The sequence below is a fragment of the Chiloscyllium plagiosum genome, unplaced genomic scaffold (genome assembly GCF_037043375.1).
Source record: "Chiloscyllium plagiosum isolate Xiang-an unplaced genomic scaffold, Cpla_swu_hap1 HiC_scaffold_13, whole genome shotgun sequence".
NCBI classification, from domain to species: Eukaryota; Metazoa; Chordata; class Chondrichthyes; order Orectolobiformes; family Hemiscylliidae; genus Chiloscyllium; species Chiloscyllium plagiosum.
In genome coordinates, this window is record NW_028270151.1 from 50,066,067 (window position 1) to 50,092,321 (window position 26,255).

Sequence of the window (26,255 nt, forward strand, 5' to 3'; positions counted from 1 at the left end):
AATGTGCCAAGGAGTGTTGCTGAACAAACAGAGCTTGGAGTGCAGCTTCATAGTTCCCCGAAAGTGGAGACATAAGTAGATAGGATTGTGAAGAAGGTGTTTGGTTGGCTTGCCTTTGTTGGTCAGTGCACTGAGTATAGGAATTGGATGGTCATCTTGTGACTGTTTTGGCACTTTTGGAAAACTACATTTAATTCTGGTCTCCCTGCTGTAGGAGCGATGTTGTGAAACTTGAAAGAGTTCAGAAAAGATTTACAAAGATGTTGCCAGGTTTGGAGAGTTTGAACTATCGAGAGGCTGAATAGGCTGGGCTATTTTCCTTATAGATGGTTATAAAATCATGAGGGACATGGATAGGGTATATAAAAACGGTCCTTTCACCCAAGGTGGGGCAGTCCAAAACTAGAGGGCATAGGTTTAAGGCGAGAGAGGAAAGATTTAAAAGGGACCTAAGGGGCAACTTTTTCATGCAGAGGGTGATGAATGGATGGAATGAGCTGCCAGAGGTGGTGGTGGAGTCTGGTACAATTACAACATTTAAAAGGCATCTGAATGGGTAAATGAATAGGAAGGGTTTAAAGAGATATGGACCAAATGCTGGCAAATGGGACTAGATTAATTTAGATATCTGGTCAGCCTGGATGAGTTAGACCGAAAGTCTGCTTCTGTGTTGTACATCTCTATGACTCCATGGCAGAGAAATTGTTTGGCAATAATTTAAAACTTATCACATTGTTTATTCAAATGGAGGTGAATTTTAACAATCAATAACTTTTTCTGGCATGTTTAGTATTAAGTACTGCAACTGCACATTTTCCTTGTTTCAATGAGATACAGTTATCCTGAAGCTCTTAGAAGAGAAAGGAAACTGAGACAGCAACTTCCTGAGTCTTCATTTACCTGTCTGTGTGTGGAGTGGAGAGTTTACTGTCTGATTTATCCTTATTAAGTGGGTTCTGACAGATTCACCGTTCTTCTTGTTACAAAATGTGGGACAATAATCGGTAGATTTATTTTCATTCATAACAAGGTTGATAAATTATTTAAATCTGTCTTTGAGAATCATATAAATTCACATGTAATGAAAGGGCTGTTGTCTGCCTGGCTTTTTTTTTGCTATCGATTATGTAGATGGAATTATATCAGGTAATCTTATTTTCTAGACATACCTGAGATGATCACCCTTACATTTTTACAATACATTTCAAAGGAGCATTTATTTCACATTTATAAATTGCTGAAATATTAAACATCATGGGTCTCAAACTGGCATGGACAATATTTGAAACATAAAATTACATTTTACTATTTAAGAATGATTCTGCCTTAATTATAATTTTATGTAGTTTCAAAAGTGTTTCAAATAGTTTTATGTTGAAACAAATCCATTTTTTTGATGTTACAATCTATAATTTAAGTATTGACTCTCTTCACTCAGCGAGTCGTTAGTTCATGGAATGCCCTGCCAGTAACAGTGGTGGACTCTCCCTCTTTATGGGCATTTAAGAGGGCATTGGATAGGTATATGGAGGATAGTGGGTTAGTGTAGTTTAGGTGGGCTTGGATCGGCGCAACATCGAGGGCCCAAGGGCCTGTACTGCGCTGTATTCTTCTATGTTCTATGTTCTATTGATGCTTTTAGATCGAGGTGGCATTGTATTTCCATCACACAATCATACTGCAACCTTTTTACCTTGTTCGTTTTTACCATTATCTTTACCATGCATTTTATACTATTATTTCACCTTCAATTACCATAGTTCACACAACATATCCAAACAGCACAGTTGCTAACTACCCAGGAATGGTGCACAACAAATACTGGGTCAGTTCAGAAACCTGTACTCTGACTTCAGTCCAGCAGATGGCAGACATCATTACACAATCTAGTTGTAACTTGCTTCAGTTTTGCAAATATTTTTAAATGCCTCCACATAGAAGAAGGTCACATCAATACATTCATGCTGTATATTTCTGGCAATAAGAGGTTTTGTTCATTTTTGCTTTCAATTGTTAGCAATTTTCTGCTTGAGTCTTGGAATAGATTTTAAATCTGGCAAATTGCACTCAACACATACGGCTGAAGCTGACCACATTTTTGGCAAAGTGGCACTTTCATTGATGGGAGGATTTCTCTATGCAAGATCTAAGGACTTTTCTCACGCTTTTGTGCAAAGTCACCTCATTGAATACCTACCATGCCTCTACAGTGCCACTCTTATCTGATGTTAGCCTGTTTCTTCACTCATCAGAATTGGAAATGTTTGCCACTGTTGGAACATCAGCATTCCAGGCACCACATTGGAACCCCACCCAGTCATACATTGATAGTTCAACATTGTACATAGTACAACATAATACACAGGAACCACAATCCAAAACTTTTTACAGTGCAGAGGTGGCGTGGCTGACATCTCCTTGAATATACAACTGCATATTCCAACAGAAAGCACTTTTAAAGCACTAGGCCACACAGTTTACTTGCCATTAGCCACATCCCATCTTACAAACCTGTCTGTCGCTGCTATTCTTTCCACTAAATGCCCACTGCAGCCCAATGACAATAATTAGGTGGTTTTAATGACAATTGATAATGGTTTCATGGTCATCAATAGACTTTTAGCTCCATATTTTATGTTGAATTTGAATTCCACCATCTTCATGGTGGATTCACCATAAGGTTTCCCCTGGGGTGTTTGGATTTCTACCTCCGTGACAAAACCATTATGCTACCATCTCTCCTAACTACTTATTAATCATTTGCAAATGTAGGAAGTATAAATTGGCCATGGGGATTTCCAGCAAGGATCCCTGGATAACAATGAAAGGCAAAAGTGTTTCTGTCATGTAGCCCAGGGTATCGAAGCAAATCATGGTGCCTCCACTGCCACTATGCCATCTTAGATGCACTAAGAACACAGAACCGTAAGTGAACTCAAGACCATCCTGATATTTTAAGCTGAATTTCACATCACTTAACTAAGGCAATGTGGAGCAATTTGTTTAATAATGCTTTTTAATAGGAGATAGTGAGGATTGAAGATGCTGGAGAATCAGAGTTGATAGAAGGTGACTCTGGAAAAAGCACAGCAGATCGGCAGCATTCAAGGAGCAAGAGAGTTGACATTTCGCAGGACCATTCTTCAGATCTCGTAAAAGTCTCTCTTCAATCCCACACTGGTCTACAACATCTTTTATAGTGCTGTTCTAAGAATTATTCCAATCCATAATTAGGAATATTTCAGCATTAGCATTTATTTGTCGGTCATTCTATTAGGGATGCAACTGAAACCTTGTATTTCCATATGTCTAACATTATACAATTCAACAAAGATTACTAACAGCAGCAGAAATCAGTAAAGCATTACCATACTGAAAATGTATACTGTAAGCTTGAAACTACTAATTCACAGACCTGCCAACATTCCTATGGCATCCTATAAGCTGGCAAACGGAATGAAATTAATGACATATATCATCACATGGAATACAGGGGAGAGGAATACTCACCTGTACTTTCATTCTGAGGGGGCCATGATTTCAACCAACAAAGGTAATAATTATTGTCATGTTTTGTTATTTCAGATTACTTTTTTTTAATGCAGAAGGTGGTAGGTGCCTGGAATGCATTACCATGGGAGGTGGTAGAAGCAGATATGATAATATTTAAGAGGCATTTGAACAGACACATGAACAGAGGGATTAGAGGGATACAGACTACATGCAGGCAGATAGGATTAATTTAGAATACCATCATGGTTGGGACAGACACAGTGGACTGAAGGAAAGTGAGGACTGCAGATGCTGGAGATCAGAGTCAAAAAGTGTGGAGCTGGAAAAGCACAGCAGGCCAGGCAGCATCCAAGGAGCAAGAGAATCGACATTTTGGGCAGAAGCCCTTCATCAGGACTGAAGGGCCTGTTTCTGTGCCGTACTGTTCTATCTTCGATGTTGCCACGGTGGACATTGGTGTGCTATATGCTGGACATGTTCCCATTAAATGAAATTTAACTCCTGATTAAATCCTCGATTAATTTTACAAAACAATGGAGATGACAAATGTATGTTTCAGGTAGGATATCTCAACATGCATTGCTGGAGACAATAAAATGAATGTTGTCATTCCCATTATTGTTCGCATTCAGTGCTGCTCTGGCAATGCTATTCAGCTGACAATGGAATCAGATTATTTTAAAAGAGATAAAACTGTAAAACCTAGAAACAGCAAGGCCATATATTGCTGGAAGAACAGGAAAATACTAGAAGGAGATGTTAGAAAGTTAGTTCTAAGCAGATCAAAGCCACAGGCTGACATCATTTAGAGCAGCCTTATTCATTATTTTATGTCACTGTGCAAAGGCAAATTGCATTGCTTGAAATAATTGAATCTGATTATAACACTTGTTCTGTATGTTCAACTGATGGGAAATAAAGTACCTCAATGATTAAGTCTCACCTCACGAAGTATTTATTAAGTTTACCTTGACAGAAAAATTGAAAGAATATACATGCAGAAAATGGCAGTATCTGGTCGTGCTCAAAAGGGGATAGAATTGTAATATTCCTGGATGACGCTATCAAAAAATGGACATTGTAGACTGAGGCCAATACACAGATCACTTATAGGAGTGAATGACATCATCGAGCCCAAGAAGTGAATTACAAGAGACGTGAGTTTAAACAAAACCTAAACCTAATAACCAAGGAAACAAAAAAAGTAAGGTGAATGTTCTGGTACTGGTACTCTGCATACGCCTACAATGAATCTTAGTAATGATGCACCGCTATATTAGAGAAATGAATGCTTTTCAAGTTTATATATAAAGAATCATGAGCACAGATTCAGACCTTAATCTTTTAACTTGTAGAGTATGTGAATCCTTCTCACCTTGGCAATAGTTTCATGAAGGTTAAAGTTGGGATCAAAAGTCTCAACCATCGATGCATCATTCAGCAGAACTGCTTCCGATAGAAATCCTGGCCCCTATGACAAAGCAAAACCAATTACAGCTGAAATAATGCGATTAATGTGTCTTAATGAGATTTGTATATTATTTGGAATGCTTCACATGGTGCTCATTACATATCTTTCCAAATATAGAATATGTTTATGGACAATGGTAAAGTTCAATAACAAAAACATGTACAGTAACCTGAACATAAGACAGCATCCCAAGGTGCTTGGAGACAGGCAGAGAACCATGACTTGGTGAGTCATATCCCAGAGATCAGGGTCTAACGCTGACAAAGTGGTTAGCACTGCTGCCTCAGAGCGCCAGGAACCCAAATTCAATTCCAGCCTCAGCTGACTGTTCCACAGTTCAAAGATGAGATTAGGTGGATTGGCCATGCTAAATTGCCTGTAATGTCCAGAGATCTGCAGGCTAAGTTGGTTAGTTATGTGGGCTTATGGGGATATGATAAGGGTATAGCACTGGGTGGGATGTTCTTCGGAGGGTTGGTGTGGACTTGATGAATCAAATGGTCTCTATCTACATTGCAGGGATTCTATTATTATATGAGCTGAAGGCATGAGACCAATGGTGGAACAACTGAACCAGAGAATCTTAAGAGGCTAAAACTAGAGTGTGCAGATACCATGGATGTGACTGTAGAAGTTGGAAGGGCATGGAGAGATTTGAAAACATTGATGTGAATTTAAAAATCAAGATGTTGCTAGATTAAGATCCTTTTTAGGTCACTGAACACAGGGATGATTGAAGAAAGGTAAGATAGCAGCAACAAAGTTTTACATCCATTGATAGAGGTCAATAAGCACCATTTTCTGCATGGTTCAAGTGTAAGGACCTTGAGTTGAGCTCTGATGCACAGCCTTGGACTTATAACATTAACCCGTCTTTCCTCTATCCACAACTATTGCCTGAGATTTAAGCACCATTTCTGGTTTATTTCATGATTTCCAGCATCTGCAGAATTTTGCTCTTTTTCTCTGGTCTGCAGAGAATATACCTTATATTTTGAAATATTACTATCATTATCCTTTGTTTTCTTATTTTTTCCTGGACATTACTGCTCTTTATCTCACAATTTGTGCTTTTGGATCAAGATGCCACTTTTTGACTTTGTCATTGTCTTAGTGACATTAGTTGGCAAATGGAAACACAGCCAGAACATCTCATGTTGCAATAATGGCCCTCATGCACTTTCCATGCAGGATACAACTCAGGCTCACGGTCCTGCAGTCACCAACAAAGATTATGTAATGCAGTTAATTACTGCCATAACAATGCCAGGCGTGTTCAACTACACTCTAATTGTGTACCTCCTGATGCTAACCCATACTTCCATTCACTGTGATTCTACTGTGCTTCACAAAACTGATCCAACTATGAATAACATGACTTCTTCCACTCAAAAGAACTTGAACAACTGATCATGAAAATGCTTAAAATGGCTGTCCTGGAAAACAGTAGCCAATAGTCATGCAGGTAGTTTTCAGGTGCAAGAAACTCTTGATGTATCAAGAAGATTGATACAGCATAAGTCACAACACAGCTCGTCACTGACCCAACAGTAGAGGCCACTAGCTTCAGTGCCCCTTCTGGGATAGTGAACTGCTTTCAACTGAATCCATACAAGGTATGAAAGATGCTGCTATCTGCTCCACAAGTGGATGATGAGGGGCTGCTTGGGGTTCTGGACAAGAGTCTTAGACCATCAACTTGGTCACAATGATCTGTAGTGGGAGGCATCTAGTTTCTCAAATTAGCAATTCAGGAGGCCATCAAATGAATACCAATATTCCAATGAATAATAGGATGAATACTAATTTAGACATCTCATTAACCCATCAGATTAAATTAGTAGCATCTCCCAGCTGTAACAGCAACATCAAAGGAGCAACATCATCACAATGTCAATAATACAATGCGCTGGATGATGTCCCACAAACAAGTCAATGATTTACTTCAGTATTTGTCACGATAGAGAATTTGAGCATCATTGCTTACTGAATTGTTACATTGCTTTTTCTAAACCTATTTACGTTTTAATGAACCTGAACATTAGTTGATACCCATATGGATAATATTGTTCAGAAAAATAGGGTTAACTCATCTACGTCAGAGTTTACTACAAGAATAAAGTGCTACGTAAAATCAAGAATCAAATGATAACATTCATTGAGTGAGTATGTGCACATTTGCCTGATTAATTGTTTCGAGCTTAGGGGTGTCTCACTATACATCACCCTTTTTCTACAACAATCAGTTGGTTTTCATCCTTCTCTGTTTTGCAGAGATGGAGAGTCATTGCGAATATTGCAGTTACAATTTCTGTTATACTGGGATGATGTCTTATAAAGTCCTTTGCAGTGTATGCCCTTGCATTGTCTTTTGAATATTCCAAATTTTGGGAATATTCCTGGAATCCTGACCACATGATGTGATTCTGAAAATGTCTGCCTTGCTGTAATCTACTTATCATCTGCATGAACATACAGTCTCTGTTTGTATGTAATTCATCAGCCAAACAGCACCGTGCTGTGGAATCCTTGCTTACAGCTGTCTTTGCTGCAGGACAGCACAAATAATTGGTGAAAATTGCTGATATTTACTAAGGGCTTTTGAGATACTTTTTACTGCAACATTACTGTACAATAATATTTGTCACATATGCTTGAGATGAATCAATTTTAGTTTCACTGACTAGTTCTGACAAAGTCTGAAAGGTATAGTCAGCTTTCAACTGTACTTTGTAATCTCCACAAAAAACATTCCCTTGCAATTTCCAAATTTGACTTTAGAATTAGGAAAATGTTGAACAACACAGAATAATTACATTATAGATTAAATATTAATTAGCAACCCGATAATATTTTTAATTTTGAATTAGAAATTCAGCCTCAATCTTCCATGGATTCATAAAAATAATGCGTTATTTTGAGACTATAAATATATGAAATAAATCAAGGGAAAGCACACAGAGTCTTGTCAATACTGTGGCTGAATAGAGATAACCATCTCAGTAGCAGTATCGCCTGCAGTAATATATTCATTCACAAAGACATACCACGATAAGGCAATAGCAAGATTTTAAGATGCAAATTTGTGTTAACAACATGCATTTTACATTGAGTCAATTAATCAGCAATGTAAGACAATTTACTGTCAATATGCAGATAGGAGATCATGACATAGGATGAAGGACATTTGACCAGCAGCGAATCACAATTAAACAATTGTGAATCTGCACTTAGGATAACAAAATACACTTCGCTCCTTCATTGAGTGAAATTCAAGGTAAGGCATTTTGGAGAAATTGCATTTTAGGATGAACACAAGGGTATAGATGCTAAAGGAAGAATAAAAAGGGAGGCAAGAGAGGAAAGTTTGTGACAGTTTTAGTTAGGCATAACATTGCAGCTTTACTTAGTGAGAATCTTCCTCATCCAGCGAGGTTATATGGGTGGAACTGAGAAATAAGAAAGGATCATCTTGCTGGAATGTATTATAGGCCCCCCCAAAAAATCAGCAATAATTTGCAAAACAAACATATAAGGAGGTCTCAGATATCTACAACAATAATAGGGTTGCAATGGTAGGGGATTTTGACTTTTCAAACATAGACTGGAACTGTCATTTTGTTAAGGGCTTGGTTGGGGAGGACTTTGTTCAAAGACAGTACGCTCCTGTTCATGTGAATGGCAAGACTGGTAAGTAGAGAGCATGCTGCATGACGAGGGAAATGGAGGTTCTGGTCAACAAAAGGAGGCATATGTCAGGTATAGACAGCTCAGCTCAAGTAAATCCCTAGAGGAGTATAAAGGTGGTAGGAGTATACTTAAGAGGGAAATCAGGAGGGCAAAAAGGGACATGAGATAGCTTTGGTGAATAGAGTTAATCAGAATCCAAAGAGATTCTGTAAGCACTTTCAGGGCAAAAGGGTAACTAGGGAGAGAATAGGGCCCTTTAAGGATCAATGTGGCCATCTCTGTGTGGAACCCCAGGTGATGGGTAAGATACTAAATGTATATTTTGCATCAGTATTTACTATAGAAGAGAATATGGAAGCTAGTGAACTTGGGGAAATAAATAATCACGTCTTGAAAAGAGTTCATATTACAGAGGAGGTGGTGCTGGAGGTCTTATAACACATAAAGGTAGATAATTCCTCACGCTCTGATTAGATATTTCCCAGAACTTTGTGGGAAACAGGAGAAGAAACTGCTGGGTCCTTTGGTGAGATATATTGGATCATCAACAGATCTGAGAAAGGTGCCAGAAGACTGGAAGTTGGATAATGTGGTGCCATTATTTAAGAAAGGCTATAAGGAAAAGCCAGGGAACGATAGACCGGTGAACCTTAGGTCAGTGGTGGGAAAGTTGTTGGAGGGGATTCTGAGCAACAGGATTTACATGCATGTCGGAAAGGCATGGACTGATTCGGGCTGGTCAACATAGCTTTTGACCATGGGAAATCATGTCTCACTAACTTGATTCAGTTTTTTGAAGAGGTGACAAAGAAGATTGATGAACAGTAGACTTTATATGGACTTCATGTTTGGCAAGGTTCCACATAGTAGACAGGTAAAGAAGGTTAGAGCACAAAAGCCAGGAGAAGCTAGTCAATTGGATTCAAAATTGTCTTGAAGGTAGGAGACAGAGGGTGGTGGTAGAGAGTTGCTTGTCAGACTGGAGGCCTGTGACCAGAGGTATGCTGCAAGGATCAGTGCTGCGTCTCCTGTTTTTCGTCATTTGTACAAATCATTTAGATGTGAATATAGGAGACAGGAAAGATTTAGAAGGATATGAGTCAAGTGCAGGAGAATGGTGTTAGCATGGATAGATATTTTGGTCGGCATGGACCAATTTGGGCAAAAGGGCCTTTCTCTGTGCTGTAGGACTTTATTACTCTATAAAATGGTCAGTAAGTTTGTGGATGACACCAAAATTGGTGGTCTAGTGGATAGTGAAGGAGGTGATCTCAGAGTACTGGGCTGAGTGGCAGGCAGAGTTTAATTTAGACAAATCAGAGGTGTTGCATTTTATTAAGGCAAACCGGACAGAAATTACACAGTTAATGGTATGGTCTTAGGGAGTTTTGCCAAACAAATAGACCTAGGGGAGTAGGTTTATCATTCCTTAAAGTGGAGTTAGAGGTAGACAGGGTAGTGAAGAAGGGGTTTGGAACACTTGCCTTCATTGGTCAGAACAATGAGTATAGATTAGATTAGATTAGATTAGATTAGATTAGATTAGATTAGATTCCCTACAGTGTGGAAACAGGCCTTTTGGTCCAACAGGAATTGGGATGTCGTATTAAGATTGTAAAGGACATTGGTGAGACCACTTTTAAAACCTGGTTTATCTCAGCTTATTTTTTTTCAAAACAACTTCTTTGCGACAACAGACAAATCTTTCTTCACTGAGATCCCTCAGGATTTTTCAAAGCAGCTACTCTTTGTTTTGGGACTCTCAAAGAGCACACTTAGTTATAGAGTCATAGAGGTGTACAGCATGGAAACAGACCTTTCCGTCCAACTCATCTATGCCGATCAGATATCCTAAATCAATCTAGTCCCATTTGTCAGCTCTTGGCACCTATCCCTCCAAACCCTTCCTATTCATATACCCATCCAGATGTCTTTTAAATGTTACAATTGTACTACTTTCCACCACTTCCTCTGGCACCTCATTCTATACCCGCATCACCCTCTACGTGAAAATGTTGCCCCTTAGGTCCCTTTTAAACCTTTGCCTTCTCACCCTAAACCTACACCCTCCAATTCTGGACTCCATCACCATAGGGATAAGAACCTGTCTATTTACCCTATTCATGCCCTTCATGATTTTATAAACCTCTATAAGGTCACCCCTCAGCCTCTGACACTCCAGGGAAAACAGTCCCAGTCTTGATTCATTAGAAGCAGTAAATTAAGAAGCTCTTTGCTGAGAACCTTGCCAGACCCCCTTCACAATCACAGCAGTGTGACATCAATCCAGCACTGGGGTTAGTGCCACTAAAGTATTTTGGCACACACAATACTCTCATCCTGGCCATGCAAATGAGCACACTCCTGCTATTTGGCACGTGCTATGTGCCTTCACACTGATGACAGGGGGTTTGGGAAGGGAATTTTGCAGTACCTGCAGTAACAGAACTGAATCACAGGAGCTGCAGAGCCTGTATCTTTTACTGCAAGCAATACAAAATAGTGATCTTTGCCCAATCTGTTACTTTGCAGAAATTAAACTCAAAAGAAATAGACACAACTCCACAGAGTTATGTGACAAAGGAGCTCATTACAACATAGAGAAATAATCTGGATTATCTAATATCCAGTATTTATTTGTTCATGCCCTTTAATTGTGTTGGTTTACAGCATATCCCTATTACAACAACTCTGTCTTCTCATAAGTTGAAACTAACTGGAAATCAAATGATCTGCATATTTCAAACACTAGGTTAGCTCCGAATACTCTTTGATTCAGTGCCAGTATTTTTATTGGGAGAAATTGTTTTAGATCCTTTTATAATTTTGACCAAATTCTATATCTCTTTAAACCCCATGGTGTTAATTAATTGTTCATTTGTCTGTCTGCTAAATAAGTTGATCCCCTATAATTACAATCTGGAGCATCCTACTGAGAACTGATGCTTTTCTAAATCTCATTGCCAATTTTCCCATTTGCTCTTTAGTTCCAAATGACTGTTTTAGATTATATACACTAACAAGACCCCTCTGGGATTATTCATGAGTAATGCCACAGTGTTGTTTCTGAAGCTGCTATTTGACTATTACCTATATATGACATCAGTTTCTTATGATTGAATTGCAGGAAATATATTGCAGGAATATCATATATCACTGACTAAGGTAAAGAATATTACACATCTTACTGAAGGTGTAAATTAGGATTAGTATTTTCATTGCACCCATAATACTGATTTACTCTCACTTCAAAAATCTGATCAAAGATAGAAGGAATGTGGTTTGATTTTCCAGTTTCAAAAAATCTCATTTTGAGAAAATTTCAAGTTGCATAATTCTGTCCAACCTTCCGTGATGGAATTGCAATACTACAATGTTTTTAAATTATTTTTAATTATCATACACATGAAATTTCATCTGTGAAATTACAACATACCCTGCTCATAGAAACTAACAAAACAATTGAGTGATTTTGTTGAGTGCGTGCTACTTACTGGCTTGTGAATATGACTTTGCTGCAATGGCTGCTTTTTGATTTGTAACTTCCTAATATCTGACGAACAATTATCTTTTGATTCATTTTAACTTAGTCAATGAAACATTCTAACAAAGCAGCACTTTTAATGCAACAGAGGAGGAAAGTGTTCCAATAACAATGTTCCTACCAATCATGCCACCCCTTTAAGGAATAAGCAACCTTCAAGAAACAAAATTGTGAAATACAAACAAGAAAGTGTCAAATACTACCTCTTATTATTATTATAAATTCTAATATTTCAGTGTAATTAAGTTTTCTTGTCAGCAACATTTGAAGGCTTATTTAGAGACAATATGCAATAATATTTGCATTTACAATTTAGTTCTTAATATCACCAGATTTATTTATAACTTATGGCCAGACTTTCCAATAGCTAGAGAGTTGTTTCTGCAACTTCCATGATAGTTGCACATTGGGAACACCACGGAATCCATGACGTAACAGAAATTGAAGATTCCACTGGGTAATTTCCTTACACGTGTAACCCTTCAAAAGTATCCACTTAAATTGGAGAATTTGGAGGGTTCTGCTTTAGTTAAGTAAATAGTGACTCAGGAGAGTCAGACTATTAAAAATCTAGTCTAACCCCTGACTAACTGCACCTCCTCCAGAGTACCTTGGCACCTTATCCAGCTACTACTCCACTCATCTGCTAATATAATCCTACCTACTTGGCACTGTCATTTTATACTAACCTCACACACTATCTTTTCATAACTCCATGAAATGTTGGACCTATAAATTACAAAATGCCGTAACTAATTGCAATGAAAAAGGAAGGGTTGATTGTCTTCAGCTACTTGTTCTGCACTATGTGGGAGCTGTCAGAACAAACTTGCTCAGAGTCTCGTGTCATAAATGTGGAGCATCCTTCCTTTCATGAATAAAAAGAGAGGTGTGGCAATCTGTGTGCGATTGGCACTCCTTAGAAATTGACCCTGCATGTTTACTCACAATAAATACCCATTGTGATAACAGAGAAATACAAATCAGATAAAGACATACAAATAATTTGTACTTACTTCTTGAAGCACAAATCATCTTGTCTGGATACAATTCTGTTTGTTATACAGGGCAAGAGTTAAACCTTAACCCAACAGATGGAATTGTATAATGAATAAATATTTATGATAGGTATAAGTGAGCAAGAAAAGAACTACTTTTTGGAAAATTCATGAAGAGAGAGTTTCCCTCCTTAAGATCTACCACATAGAAAATACATCAACATAATTGTTGAGATTACTGACATCCAACACAGCCAAATAAAACCGTCACAGCCTCACTGCACAAATACCCAAGCTCTGCACTGAAATGTTAGATAGAAAGCTAATTAAAGGAGGATGCGACAAGCTCATGCTTTAATCATCTGTCTGTCTCCTGCTCCAGTGTCGGGTCTACAGCACCAAACATTATTGTCATTAGCAAATGAATCCAGTTGGTTCTTTTTAAAGACAAATGTGACAATTAGCACAGCACAACTAATTGTCCATATTCCCTCTGGTAAACTGTGGATTTGTGATTTGAGTGATGACCACAGTCACTATAAGTCAATTGTCATCACTTCTTTCTGATTCCAGCCTTGCTTCTGACACCACAGAGATCATTCGTAGAAACAACTGCAGTAAATGCATTACTGTGGCAACTAACAGGAATGAGCAACTTTTTAGAAATATCAGCAGTTGCTATAGTGTTACCAATTTAGTTTCAGTAATGTAGCAGGATGCTATGGCACTTATTATTATGAGTACAGAGCTCATTATGAGATAGCTGATAGAGAGAGAGTTTTATTGTTCCTCCCTTTAATAATTGACCTGATTTAATGCAGCAGGTGAGGATTTTAACCACCTCCTTAACGATGAGTCCTCACTCAAACCTCACTTGCCCATCATTGATTCAGTCCTGGTGGGGAACAATAGGTATACGGGTCATTCTGCCTAAACGCGACCACTTTGTTCCCCTGCAACTTCATGCTATAGAAAATTGCATTATGGGAAACTGCTACAGAAAACACACTGTAAAAGATCGTGCTATGGAATACCTACTATATCTGTTCAGCAGAAAGTTTGCATTATGTAAACCACGTGAATGATTCATCAATCGTGTTTTGCTGATTCGCGCTGACAAAACACATGTTACAGAAGAACTAACTACCTGTAGTGCAGCCAAGACCAATAGAGATGGGACAATTAGCAGACTCAACTCACAGAAATGTTGGTGAGGTTTGGAAATGGGCTGGGGGTTGGAGGTATTGCAAGGTTTGGTGTGGAGGGGATTTGTCAACAGTTTGGCTGAAACTCCTGCAATGCGGCTGTGGAACTGAAATGATTGGACCTAAAACCTAAAACCATCTTTGTGTCCTAAATATTCAACCAATGGACAGTTGCCCCTCAATTCCCTTTGACTTTCATTTTCATACCTTACAGACTCAAGTATTGTCTTGCTGACAAGTGTAGGCACCTTCACCTCAGTAGGCTAAAGTGAGGAGAACAGATGCTGGAGAGCAGAGTCAAGATTAGAGTGGTGCTGGAAAAGCACAGCAGGTCAGGCAGCATCCGAGGAGCAAGAAAATTGACGTTTCAGGCAAAAGCCCTTCATCAGGAATACCACCTTCCACCTCAGTAGTTCATAGCTACATTAGTTACTACTCTCTTGCTGATGAATGTAAAGTATATTAAAGAAATTTACCAGCAATAAAACCAAACACAAAGTCAAAATATAGTAATTGTGGAATTTACTTACACAAATTGCACATCAACTTATATTTGTCTGGTCCATTGTTGGTGAAATACACCCATTAATGGGCATCAATGAATGTTTGCAGTAGGATTTAGGTAGGACAGAACAATTTGATTCCTGACAGGAAACAACTCAATTCATGCTTTGTAATTTATTGGCTGCTCTTTTTAAATTTTGAAAAACACATGTTAAATTTCCATTGTTCCTCTTGCTCATCCTTGGAGGTGAAGATGACCACAATGATGCTCTGAGCTGGTTTATACAATTCTGGTACATGACTGTTAATATCAATCTGTACCTGAAAGGTTCTGCTGCAAACAGAACAGGATACTGCAGTGAATTGAGTTTTGGCTGAGTTGCTAGCTCAAGACTTTTTCTCTTTGTGCTTTCTTTCTGGCTCCGAGGGGTACTTCGCTTTGATGGAGGCTACACTGTTTTTATTTTATTTCTTATACCTAATGCAGTGATCTTGGATGAGTTTCTATAAGGAATTGAAGTCAACATCAAAACTTCTCAGTGAAGCCTTTGAAGTGTCTTTGTTGTGCTTTCTTTGACAGCTATGAGAGCGCACTCAGGACTCAAACTCTCCACAGCAGATTTGTTTTGGTCAGTGAATCACAGGATTAGACATTCCAGTTATCTGACCAGCCCAACTCAGTTGTGACTGTCTCAGTGTCATGTGTGGGTGTTTGGCACAACAGCTTAGATGAGCCGTTCAATGTTTGCTATTATATCCTGATATCTGATCTTCATTAGTTTCCAAAAAAAGCTTAAATGAAAATTAGTGAGCTTCTTCACATGATCATGGCTTGTATGTACAGCGTGCAGTGGGTAATACTACTCTTCTATTTGGCAAGAATTTATTTTAAGACTGAAGTTGTCACATGTATTGGAAAACAATTCCATGCTGCTTTGCATGGCTAGCTCTCCATTGACACCAATGCACTCTCATGAGCAAACAGGAGAATCAAAGTCTGTCATTGGAGACTTTGTTCTTTGCATAGAGTCATCGCAGATAAAGCAGTCTCCCTTCCACACAATATTTTATTTTGATGCCATGTTCATCAGCATGGAGGGCATCGGAAAGCATGACAGAGAAAAATAAGTTAAAGAGATTTGGTGCCAGCATGCAGTCCTGTTTAAAGCTATTGTAACAGAGAGTGGATCAGAAGAGTCACCATTATCTAGGACACATGAGCATGCCCTTATGAAACTGTCAAACTGTTGTGAATACTTTTTTCAAGGCAGCCCCAAGATTCTTTACTTCCAAAGGTCATCGCAACTGATGTCAAAGGCCTTAGTCACGTCAACAAACATAGTGTAGAGGCCTTTGTTCCCTTCTTCCCATTTCTCCCACAATTAACTAACAGCACACATCAAATAAATAGTTCCTCAGCCCTTTTGAAAGCTTCACTGACTCTCAGGCAGCAGATCCTGTCAAGATGTTGTACTATGTGGTTCAGAAGGATTCTGGAAAAGGCTTTGCCCATGACTAGAGCGAGAGATTCCTCTATGATTCTCTCAAAATTGACAGGTTCCTTTCCACTTCCACAAGAGGACAGTCAAGGTTTCTTTGTGTTCTTACAGGACTGTTCTCTGCTTCTCTCATAACCTGAAAGAGTTCAGTGAGTTTCTTGCGAGGCATTCACCTTCCGCCTTTCAGATCTCATTTGGGATAACATGACCTCCTGGGGTTTCAGCACTGGACAGGAGCTTGACTGTGTTGTTGATTTTAGCAATGTGGAGGGTCAGCGAGTGAACAGTTGATGACAACCTGTGGCAATCTGTTGATTGCTTATTTATTGGTGAATTAATGCCAGTTGGGGATGTGGTTAAAATGCTCAACCCATCTTTCTGGAATTTCGACTTTTACTCTGAGCAATGTTAACCCCGTGGGCATGTGTATTGGTGCTGAACTAGTTAACTGGGACCTGCAGACAAATTTCAGAGCACCAAAGAACCTCTTGTTCCCTTCTAAGTTTCAATTGTATCAAAACAGCAATCCCTTTGAAGCCATTAGGGTTAGATACACAGATTATATGAAAATACATGACAATAACTAACTAGCTGTGTTTCAAAATTCATATTATTTTACACATTAATGCAGAAGAAGGGCTTTTGTTATTTGTTACTTCCATGCTGTGAAACTTTTTTCTAGTCTTGTGACTATTTAGTCATCTGCTATTATTCAATAAATCAGTCTAAGTACTAAGAAACTATAATTTAGAAACAGGCCATTTGGCTCAGCCAGCCTGCTATTTATCCTCCATGTGAGCAGTAGTCTTAATCCCATGTCCCCAGCTGTCACCATGTGTCTTTGATCCTGTTTAGTTAAACCATTTTTGTACTGTTCCTAAATACTGATATGGGATCTACTTTAATAACTAACTCTGGGAAGCTTCTACAGCTGCAAGACCCTTATGGAAAACAGCTTTATTCCCTCTGATATAATATTTTTACCTATAATATTTTTCCTAATTTCTATACTTTGCAATGAGTGGAAATTTGTACTGTCTGCCTTGTCTTTATAATTTCTAATATCATTATTAAATCTTCCCAGAGGCAAAGACATCTCAAATATTTTCAATTTTCTATTTTGTTGGACAAAGATCCTCTCCACGTCCCATTGATGCCTTTATCTACCTCCAATACACTTCCTCCGGCTGGAGCTCTCCTGCTGGCCTTTTACCTGCACTCGACCCACTCATTGAGAACTGCAGATGTGACATCGGTTGTCTCAATTTCTCTGCTCACCCACCCCACCGCTTACCATTTCAAACCTATCTCCCTCTGATCTGACTCTCCAATCCAATCCTGACTATGATGTTGTTGTCTGGCATACTGAGGGGCTGAGCACCAACTCTCAGATACCTTCTCCTATCTCCCCCTCGACCATGACCCCACCATTGAACATCAGACTATTTTGTCCACAATGATCAGTAATATCACACTCCACTGCCACCAAGCCCATAGTTTCCCAACCCTGCACAACCCGCTTCTATCTCCCTCCCAAAATCCAAACACAGGACTGTACAGATAGACCCATTGTTTCTGCCTACTCTTGCCCCACAGAACTCACCTCTCCCTATCTCTATTCTTTTTTCCCACTCCCTTTGTTCAATCACCTCCTACTTACATCCATGATTCTTCTGACCCCTCACGTCAGTTTCCACTCTGCGCACTACAACCACCTCCTCTTTTTCATGGATGCACGATCCCTTTACAAATCCATCCCCCACCAGGACAGTCTCAGGGCTCTCCACGTCTTCCTGGAAAAAGGGTCTGAACAGTCCCCATCGTCCACCACTCTACTCCGCCTGGCCAAGCTTGTCCTCACTCTAAACAACTTCTCTCTTAACTCCCCTCAGTTTCTTCAGGTCAAACGTACCCACATGAGCCCCACTTAGGCCTGTCTGTTGGAACATTCCTTGTTCCAACCTTACTTGGGCCCCCACCCAGTTTCTCTGGTACATCGATGACATCATTAGTGCTGCTTCCCTTTCTCATCCGGAATTGGAAAAGTTTATCAATTTCACTTCCAATTTCCACCCTGCCCTCACCTTCACCTGTGTCCCTCTCTGACTCTTCACCACCAATATCCACTACAAACCAACCGACTCCCAGAGTTACCTTGACTATACACCCTCACATCCTGCTTCCTGTAAAGACGCCGTTCCATTCTCCCAGTTTCTATGTCTCTACTGCATCTGTCTGAACGATGCCAGCTTCTGCATGGTGGCTTCTAAAATGTCCACTTTCTTCCCCAACTGAGGATTCCTCATCACCATGGTTACGGAGTCACAGCACAGTAGAGTCATAGTCATAGAGATGTACAACCCGTCCATGCCGACCAGATATCCCAACCTAATCTAGTCCCATTTGCCAGCACCCAGCCCATATCCCTCCAAACTCTTCCTATTCATATACCCATCCAAATGCCTTTTAAATGTTGCAAGTGTACCAGCCTCCACCACTTCCTCTGGCAGCTCATTCCATACATGTACCACCCTCTGTGTGAAAAAGTTGCCCCATTGGTCTCTTTTATATCTCCTCTCACCCTAAACCTATGCCCTCTAGTTCTGTACTCCCCGACCCCAAGGAAAAGACTGCCTATTTACCCTATCCATGATACTTAAGTCCAAATTGTCCATTCTGACTAAGTTTCCCAAACAAAACGAGTCGCACTTGCCTGCGTTTGGCCCAAATCCCTCTAAACCTTTCTTTTTCATGTACTTCTCCAATCATCTTTTAAATGTTGTAGCTGTACCTACATTTACCACTTCCTCTGGCAGTTCATTCCACACACGAAACATCCTCTGTGAGAAAAAGTTGCCCCTCAGGACCCTTTTAGATCTTTCTCCTCTCACCTGAATAATATGCCCACCACTTTTCTCACCCTAGGGAAAAGACCTTTGCAATTCACGTTGTCATCACCCCTCATGATTTAGTAAACCTCTAAAAGGTCACCCCCAACCTCCTACGCTCCAGGGAAAACAGGTCCCAGCCTATCCAGCCTCTCCTTATAACTCAAACACTCCATTCCCGGGCAACATCCAAGTAAATCTTTTCTGAACCCTCTCCAATTTAGTAGCATCCTCCCCATAGGAAGACGACGAGAACTGTACAAAAGTGGCCTCACCAACGTCCTGTACAACCTCAACATGACATTCTGGCTCCTATACTCAGTGGTTTGAACAATGAAGGCAAGCATGCTAAACACCTTCTTCATCACTCTGTCTGTGATGGAACTTTCAAAGAACAATGAAACCTGAATCCTTAGATTTCTCTGCTCACCAAGACTACCCAGGGCCCTACCATTAACTATTGTTTGTTTTCCCAGAATGCAATACCTTACATTTATCCAAGATAAACTCCATCCGCCACCCCTCAATCCATTGGCCCAGCTGATCAAGATCCTTTTGTAATCTTAGATAAATTCTTCACTGTTGACTATACCATGAATTCGGTATAATCTGGAAACTTACTAATCACTCCTCCTAAACTATTACCCAAGTCATTTACATAAATGACAAACAAAAGTGGATTCAGCAGTGACCCAACTTCAGTGGAACACTGCTGGTCACAGGCCTCCAGTCTAAAAAAACAACCATCCACCATCACCTTCTGTCTCCTACCATCAAGCCAATTTTGCATCCAATTCTCCCTGAATCGCATGTGATCTAAATTTATTAATTAGTTGACCGTGCGGAACCTTGTCAAAGGCTTTACTATAGTCTATGTACACAACGTCTACTGTTCTGCCCTCAATCGTTTTGGTTATGTCTTCAAAAAACTCAACCAATTTTGTGAGACATGATTTTCAATGCATAAAGCCACGCTGACTATCCCTAATCAGTCCTTGCTTCTCCAAATGCATTGAAATCCTATCTCTCAGAACCCCTTGAACAACTCACCCACCAGTGACAAACTCACAGGTCTGTAGCTTCCAGGGTTTTCCTGACAGCCTTTCTGAAATAAAGGCTCAACAATACCCACCCTTCAGTTGTCCAGGACCTCATCCATGGCTGTAGTTGATACAAATATCTCTGCAAAGGGCCCTGCAGTTTCTTCCCTAACTTCCCACGCTATCCTGGGATACACTTCATCAGGTCCTGGAGATATATCCATCTTTACGTTTTTTAAGATCTTCAACATCGTCTCTTCTGTAATGTGGACTGTTTAAGACATCAATACTTTTTTCCCTGAGTTCCCTAGCCTCCATTTCCTTCTCCACAGTAAATACTGATGTGAAATATTCATTTAGTATCGCTCCTGTCTCCTTTGCTGTAGAGATTTATAAAATCATGAGGGGCGTGGATAGGATAAATAGACAAGCTCTTTTCCCTGGGGTGAGGGAGTCTATAACTAGAGGGCATAGGTTTAGGATTAGAGAGGAAAGATATAAAAGGGACCTAAGGGACAAACCTTTTATGCAGAGGGTAGTGCGTGTATGGAATGAGCTGCCAGAGGAAATGTTGGAGGCTGGTAGTATTACAACATTTATAAGGCAGCTGGATGGATATATGAATAGGAAGGATTTAGAGGGATATGGGCCAACTGCTGGCAAATTGGACTAGATTAGGTTGGGATATCTGGTCGGCACGGATGAGTTGGACCAAAGGGACTGTTCCCATGCTGTACATCTCTGTGACTCCACTTAGAGGACTGCATTGATCTTTAAGGGGCCCTACTCTCATTGCTCTTAATGTACTTGTAGAATCTCTTTGGATTATCCTCATCCTTATCTCATATCCCCTTTTTGCCCTCCTGATTTCCCTCTTAATGTCCCTACATCCCTTATATTAGAATAGAATAGAATTCCTACAGTGTAGAAACAGGCCATTTGGCCCAACAGGTCCACACCGACCCATTTTCTCTGACTAATGCACCTTACTTACACATACCTGAACACTATGGGCAATTTAGTATTGGCAATTTAGCATGGTCAATTCACCTAACCTGCACATCTTTGGACTGTGGGAGGATTGTTAGTTGCCATTTCCAAGACTTCCAACGGGATATCATCATCAGTCACACATTCCCCTCCATTGCCTGGTCTGCCTTTCACAGAGGCCATTCCTTCCAGCACATCTTGGAACGCTCCTTCTCCACTCCCCACACTACTTTCCCATGCAACCACACTCAAAGTCGTCCACTGCATTTGCTGCTCATCGTGTGGTCTACTCTACATTGGGGAGATGAAACTCAGACTGGGTGACTGCTTCCAATTGCCTGTAACTTCAACACACCACAGTTCTCTGGCCAACATTTCTGTCTCAGTCTTGCTGCAGTGCTCCAGTGAGACAAGCAGGAGGCTGGAAGAACACAGCAAGCCAGGCAGCATCTGGAGGTGGAGAAGTCAACGTTTTGGGTGTAATCCTACTTCAGGACTGGGGGTAGGTGTAGGGGATGCTGCAGATAAAGAGGGTGGCAGGAGCGGGTTGGTGAAGTAGGGATAGGTGAAGTAGGGATAAGTGAAGGCAGGCAGAGGGTACGACCTGGTTGGTCAATAGGGGGAATGAATCTGGTAGGTGGCTGAGAGGAGCGGAAGGGAGGGGAAGGGGCTGGAAGGGAATTGGGGGAAGGGAAGGGTGGTTATTTGAAATTGGAGAACTCAATGTTGAGTCCTCCAGGCTGTAGGCTGCCCAGGAGGAGGATAAAGTGTTGTTCCTCCAATTTGTGGTTTGGTTCGTTGTAGCAATGGAGGAAGCCAAGGATGGTCATGTTGGAAAGTGAGTGAAACTGAGCTCAAGCTGGAAGGACAGATCTCATTTTCTGCTTAAAGATCCTGCAGCTTTCTGGATTCAATATTGAGTTCAATAATGATAAGGCCATAAGACACAGGAGCAGAAGTTAGACCATTCAGCCCATTGAGTCTGCTCCACTGTTCTAAAATGGCTGATACATTTCTCAACCCTATTCTTCGCTTTTGTCCTGTAATCCTTGATCCCCTTGACAATCAAGATCCTATCTATCTCAGCCTTGAATACACTCAATGACCTGGCCTCCATAGCTTTCTGTGGCAATGAATTCCATAGATTCTCCACTTTCTGGTTGAAGACGTTTCTCCTTATCTCCGTTCTAAAAGGTGCTTCTTTTACTCTAAGGCTGCGCTTTCGGGTGCTACTCTCTCCTACTGATACAAACATTTTCCCAACATTTACTCTATCCATGCCATACAGCATTTTGTAAGTTTCAATTAGATACCCCCCATCCTTCTAAATTTCATCGGGTATAGACCCAGAGTCCTCAAACGTTCCTCATATGTTAAGCTTTTCATTCCTGGGGCTATTCTTGTGAAGCTCCTCTGAACACGCCCCAGGGAAAGTACACTCTTCCTGAGATATGGGTCCAAATGTGGTCTGACCAGGGCTTGAGCACCGTCTCCCTTGTACTGACACTAACACACTCACACCAGATCTTGTCATCACTTGGACTGTTGCCACAAACAACCCAATGTTAGCTCCTAATGGTCCCCAGCAGCAGCTACTTACTCTTCCAGGTTGATCTCTCCCCATTGCTTTGTCTGCCTAACTTTTTTTCCATCTCCCGTTTACAATATCTTCAACATATGTATCAACCTTTTCCTTCTAAAATCAGTTCTGTGCAAGGGTCACTGGACACAAAAACATTAACTCTGCTTTCTCTCCACAGATGCTGCCAGACCTATTGTGATTTTCCAGCAATATCTGTTTTTGTTTTCGAATTCCAACATCCACAGATCTTTGGTTTCCTGCATTTTTCATCGTAATCGATTAATTTATCCTTATGTATCTGTGCTGTACCTTCTCTACTGCCTAAAGCTTTCTTCAAAGATGTGAATGCAAAACTGCCCCCAGCATTAGCTTCAGTGTGTATGAGCTTTTATATTCGGTGCCTCAGCTGGGTCCAGGCAGAAACCGAGGAGTAGTAAAATCGACGTTTCGGGCAAAAGCCCTTCATCAGCCCTTTTTCCTGATGAAGGGCTTTTGCCCGAAACGTCGATTTTACTGTTCCTTGGATGCTGCCTGAACTGCTGCGCTTTTCCAGCACCACTAATCCAGAATCTGGTTTCCAGCATCTGCAGTCATTGTTTTTACCCAGGCAGAAACCTACTGAATACATGCAAGTCAGTGTCCAAAGCTGCAATGAGGATTGGAATGGCACTTAGCATCCCTTGAGCAAAATGTCCACCTTGATTATCACAATGAGTGGAATGATGAAGGGTTTCTCTAAGAAAAGGCAACAGCTTTTCCTTGGCAGGTGCAGGAAATGTCAGCGCTGCTTTAAGCTGCTCAAGAAAGGTCTCTGACACTGCTGATCCAAGTTCATTATGCCCTCCCATCCTGATAACAGAAGCAATCGCTCTTCCACTAATTCAAAACCTCCCCACTCACCCTGTCGTTTTAGTGACATTAAGAACTTTCTGAAGCCTACAATTATTCTTCCTGTATCCACTAAGGGAAGATTTTGACTTATCTTAGGAAGTCTTACCATCACGTTATAGTCAGGAGGCAGTTAAAATATTAGTGTTAAGTCAAAACCCCGAAGCTCTCCAGTTGCCTCTACGGGTGAAACCGTATCTTGTCAAAAGTCATTCAGTGGGATGGTGCTATTTCTGGGTCTTGACTTTGTTCCTGCACTCAGCGTGTGGGGGATCTTCCCAGAGGTAGCTGATTACAAGGGCAGAAGTGGGCACTGCCACTGCAGGATGGGAACAAGGGTCTCCAACTTTAGACCCCAAGAAAGAGTTAAGAATATATATAATTTGTAAGAAAAATAAAATCTGTTTTGAAATGATAATCTTGTGAAGATGACGTACCACTCAGGCGGCTGGGTTTTCTCCTGCAGTTTGTTTAGTGCTGAATGCCCAAGTTGGCACTGCTAATTTTTTTTTAAATTTAGTTCTTTCCAAGGCCCATGATAAATTGTGATAAACTACTATGCCAGAAGTATGCATAAATAAAACTGAGAAAAAAAATCCTTTTAAAATTAAGTCAAAGGATGAAGTATGGTGTGCATCATTTTAACTAAGAAAACTAAATGTTTCACTGGAGCTTAAATTACATTGAATCCCTACAGTGTGGAAGCAGGCCATTCAGCCCATCGAGTCCATACTGACCCGCTGAACAGTCTATGCCCAGACTCACCCCTCTACCCTATCCCTGTAACACTGCATTCCCCATGCCTAATCCACCTAATCTAAACATTTCTGGACACTCAGGCAATTTAGCTTGGCTAATCCACCGAACCTGTACATCTTTGGACAGTGGGCGAAAACTGAGCACCAGGAGGAAACCCACACAGACACGGGGAGAATGTGCAAACTCCACACAGACCGACAGTTGCCTGAGGTTGGAACCGAGCCCAGTTCCCTGGTGCTGTGACGCAGCGGTGCTAACCACTGAGCCACCATGCCACCCCAAAGTGGCTGGAATTATCCATAAAAGGTATTCCAGGTTTGAAAATGATAGCTTGGGATATCAATTATGTAGCTGAAATCCAACAATGCCTTTATAGAAGCAAGCACTCAAACAGCTAACACTATTCTGTAACTCCACATGTTGTTCGACACTTTAATTACTTTGCCAGTTGCAATGAATTTATGCACCTTTTATGAACTAGTATGCCTTTTCACAAACCCAAAGGCTGACTTACCTCCACAAAAGACAGCACATTACCTCTCCCAAGGAAAGATTTACTTCCAAGAAATATGACCCATGACCAGATCAAAGGAGAGAAATATTGGAATTTCCTTCAGCTCTCTCCCCTGCTTTCTCTTCTACCCTGCCGTGCATACACTCCCCATGCCTCACCCAATCTAACTCAGTCCCTAATTCCACCAAACACATTTTCCCCCCATCACCTACCAACTAACTGACTATGTACAAATACCCATGCACACAGGAGAACGGAGATAGTTTTAATTATAGTTTCTTTATAGCATTCTACACTTATTACATTTTAATAATTATTGACAGGTTGTCACTTATCATAGAATCCCTACATTGTGGAAGCAGGCCATTCAGCCTGAGTCCAATATGACCCGCTGAACAGTCTATGCCCAGAATCACCCCTCTACCCTATCCCTGTAACACTGCATTTCCCATGCTTAATCCACCTAATCTAAACATTTCTGGACACTATGGGCAATTTAGCCTGGCTAATCCACCAAACCTGTATATCTTTGGACTGTGGGAGTAAACCAGAGCACCTGGAGAAAATCTACGCAGACACGGGAGAACGTGCAAACTCCACACAGTCACTTGAGGCTGGAATCAAACCCGGGTCCCCTGGTGCTGTGAGGCAGCAGTGATAACCTCTGAGCCACCACACTGCAAATCTCCGTCTTCACAAGTCTTGACATTTTTCAACAAATTGGAGGTTTCCAATAGGTTTATAAACTTGTTATACACAATCTTTGACACAGTCAACAGCATCAAAGGGTACCTGGTTCACACCCCCAAAGGATTCATAAATTTCCACCCAAGGCATCCTCAAACCAAATCCATAGCAGCACCTCAGCTCTCCAAAGGGTTACCTAGTATATCCAAAATAAATGCACTGAGAACAGATTCCCTTTTGATCTGGTCTAATTTCCACACTCTGTGCTAGGGGCTCCAAAGTTCCATTGAAATGGCTTGCTGCCTCTGGGAAACACACATATACAAACTATGGTCTAATCTTAGATCTGCTCCTGCAAAAATGGGAAGCGCTGAGTTCCTCACGTTTATTTTTTGGTATATCAGAGACAGAGACATTGTCTTTTGTGACAAATCTTAGGAGCTAAAATGTTTTGAGAGTGAGAAGTCAGAGATCGGGAATAAA

General features: G+C 40.6%; 1 protein-coding gene across 10 annotated transcripts in view; it reads right to left on the reverse strand.

The window, feature by feature from the left end:
- Positions 1 to 26,255, reverse strand: part of naaladl2 (N-acetylated alpha-linked acidic dipeptidase like 2) — a 1,006,049-nt gene that overhangs the window by 98,227 nt on the left and 881,567 nt on the right. For all 10 annotated transcript variants that reach the window (XM_087993578.1, XM_043702223.2, XM_087993582.1 and 7 more), the window contains one exon: positions 4,889 to 4,984. In XM_087993578.1, coding sequence (XP_087849704.1) covers positions 4,889 to 4,984 — 96 coding nt within the window. The remainder of the gene's footprint in view (positions 1 to 4,888; positions 4,985 to 26,255) is intronic.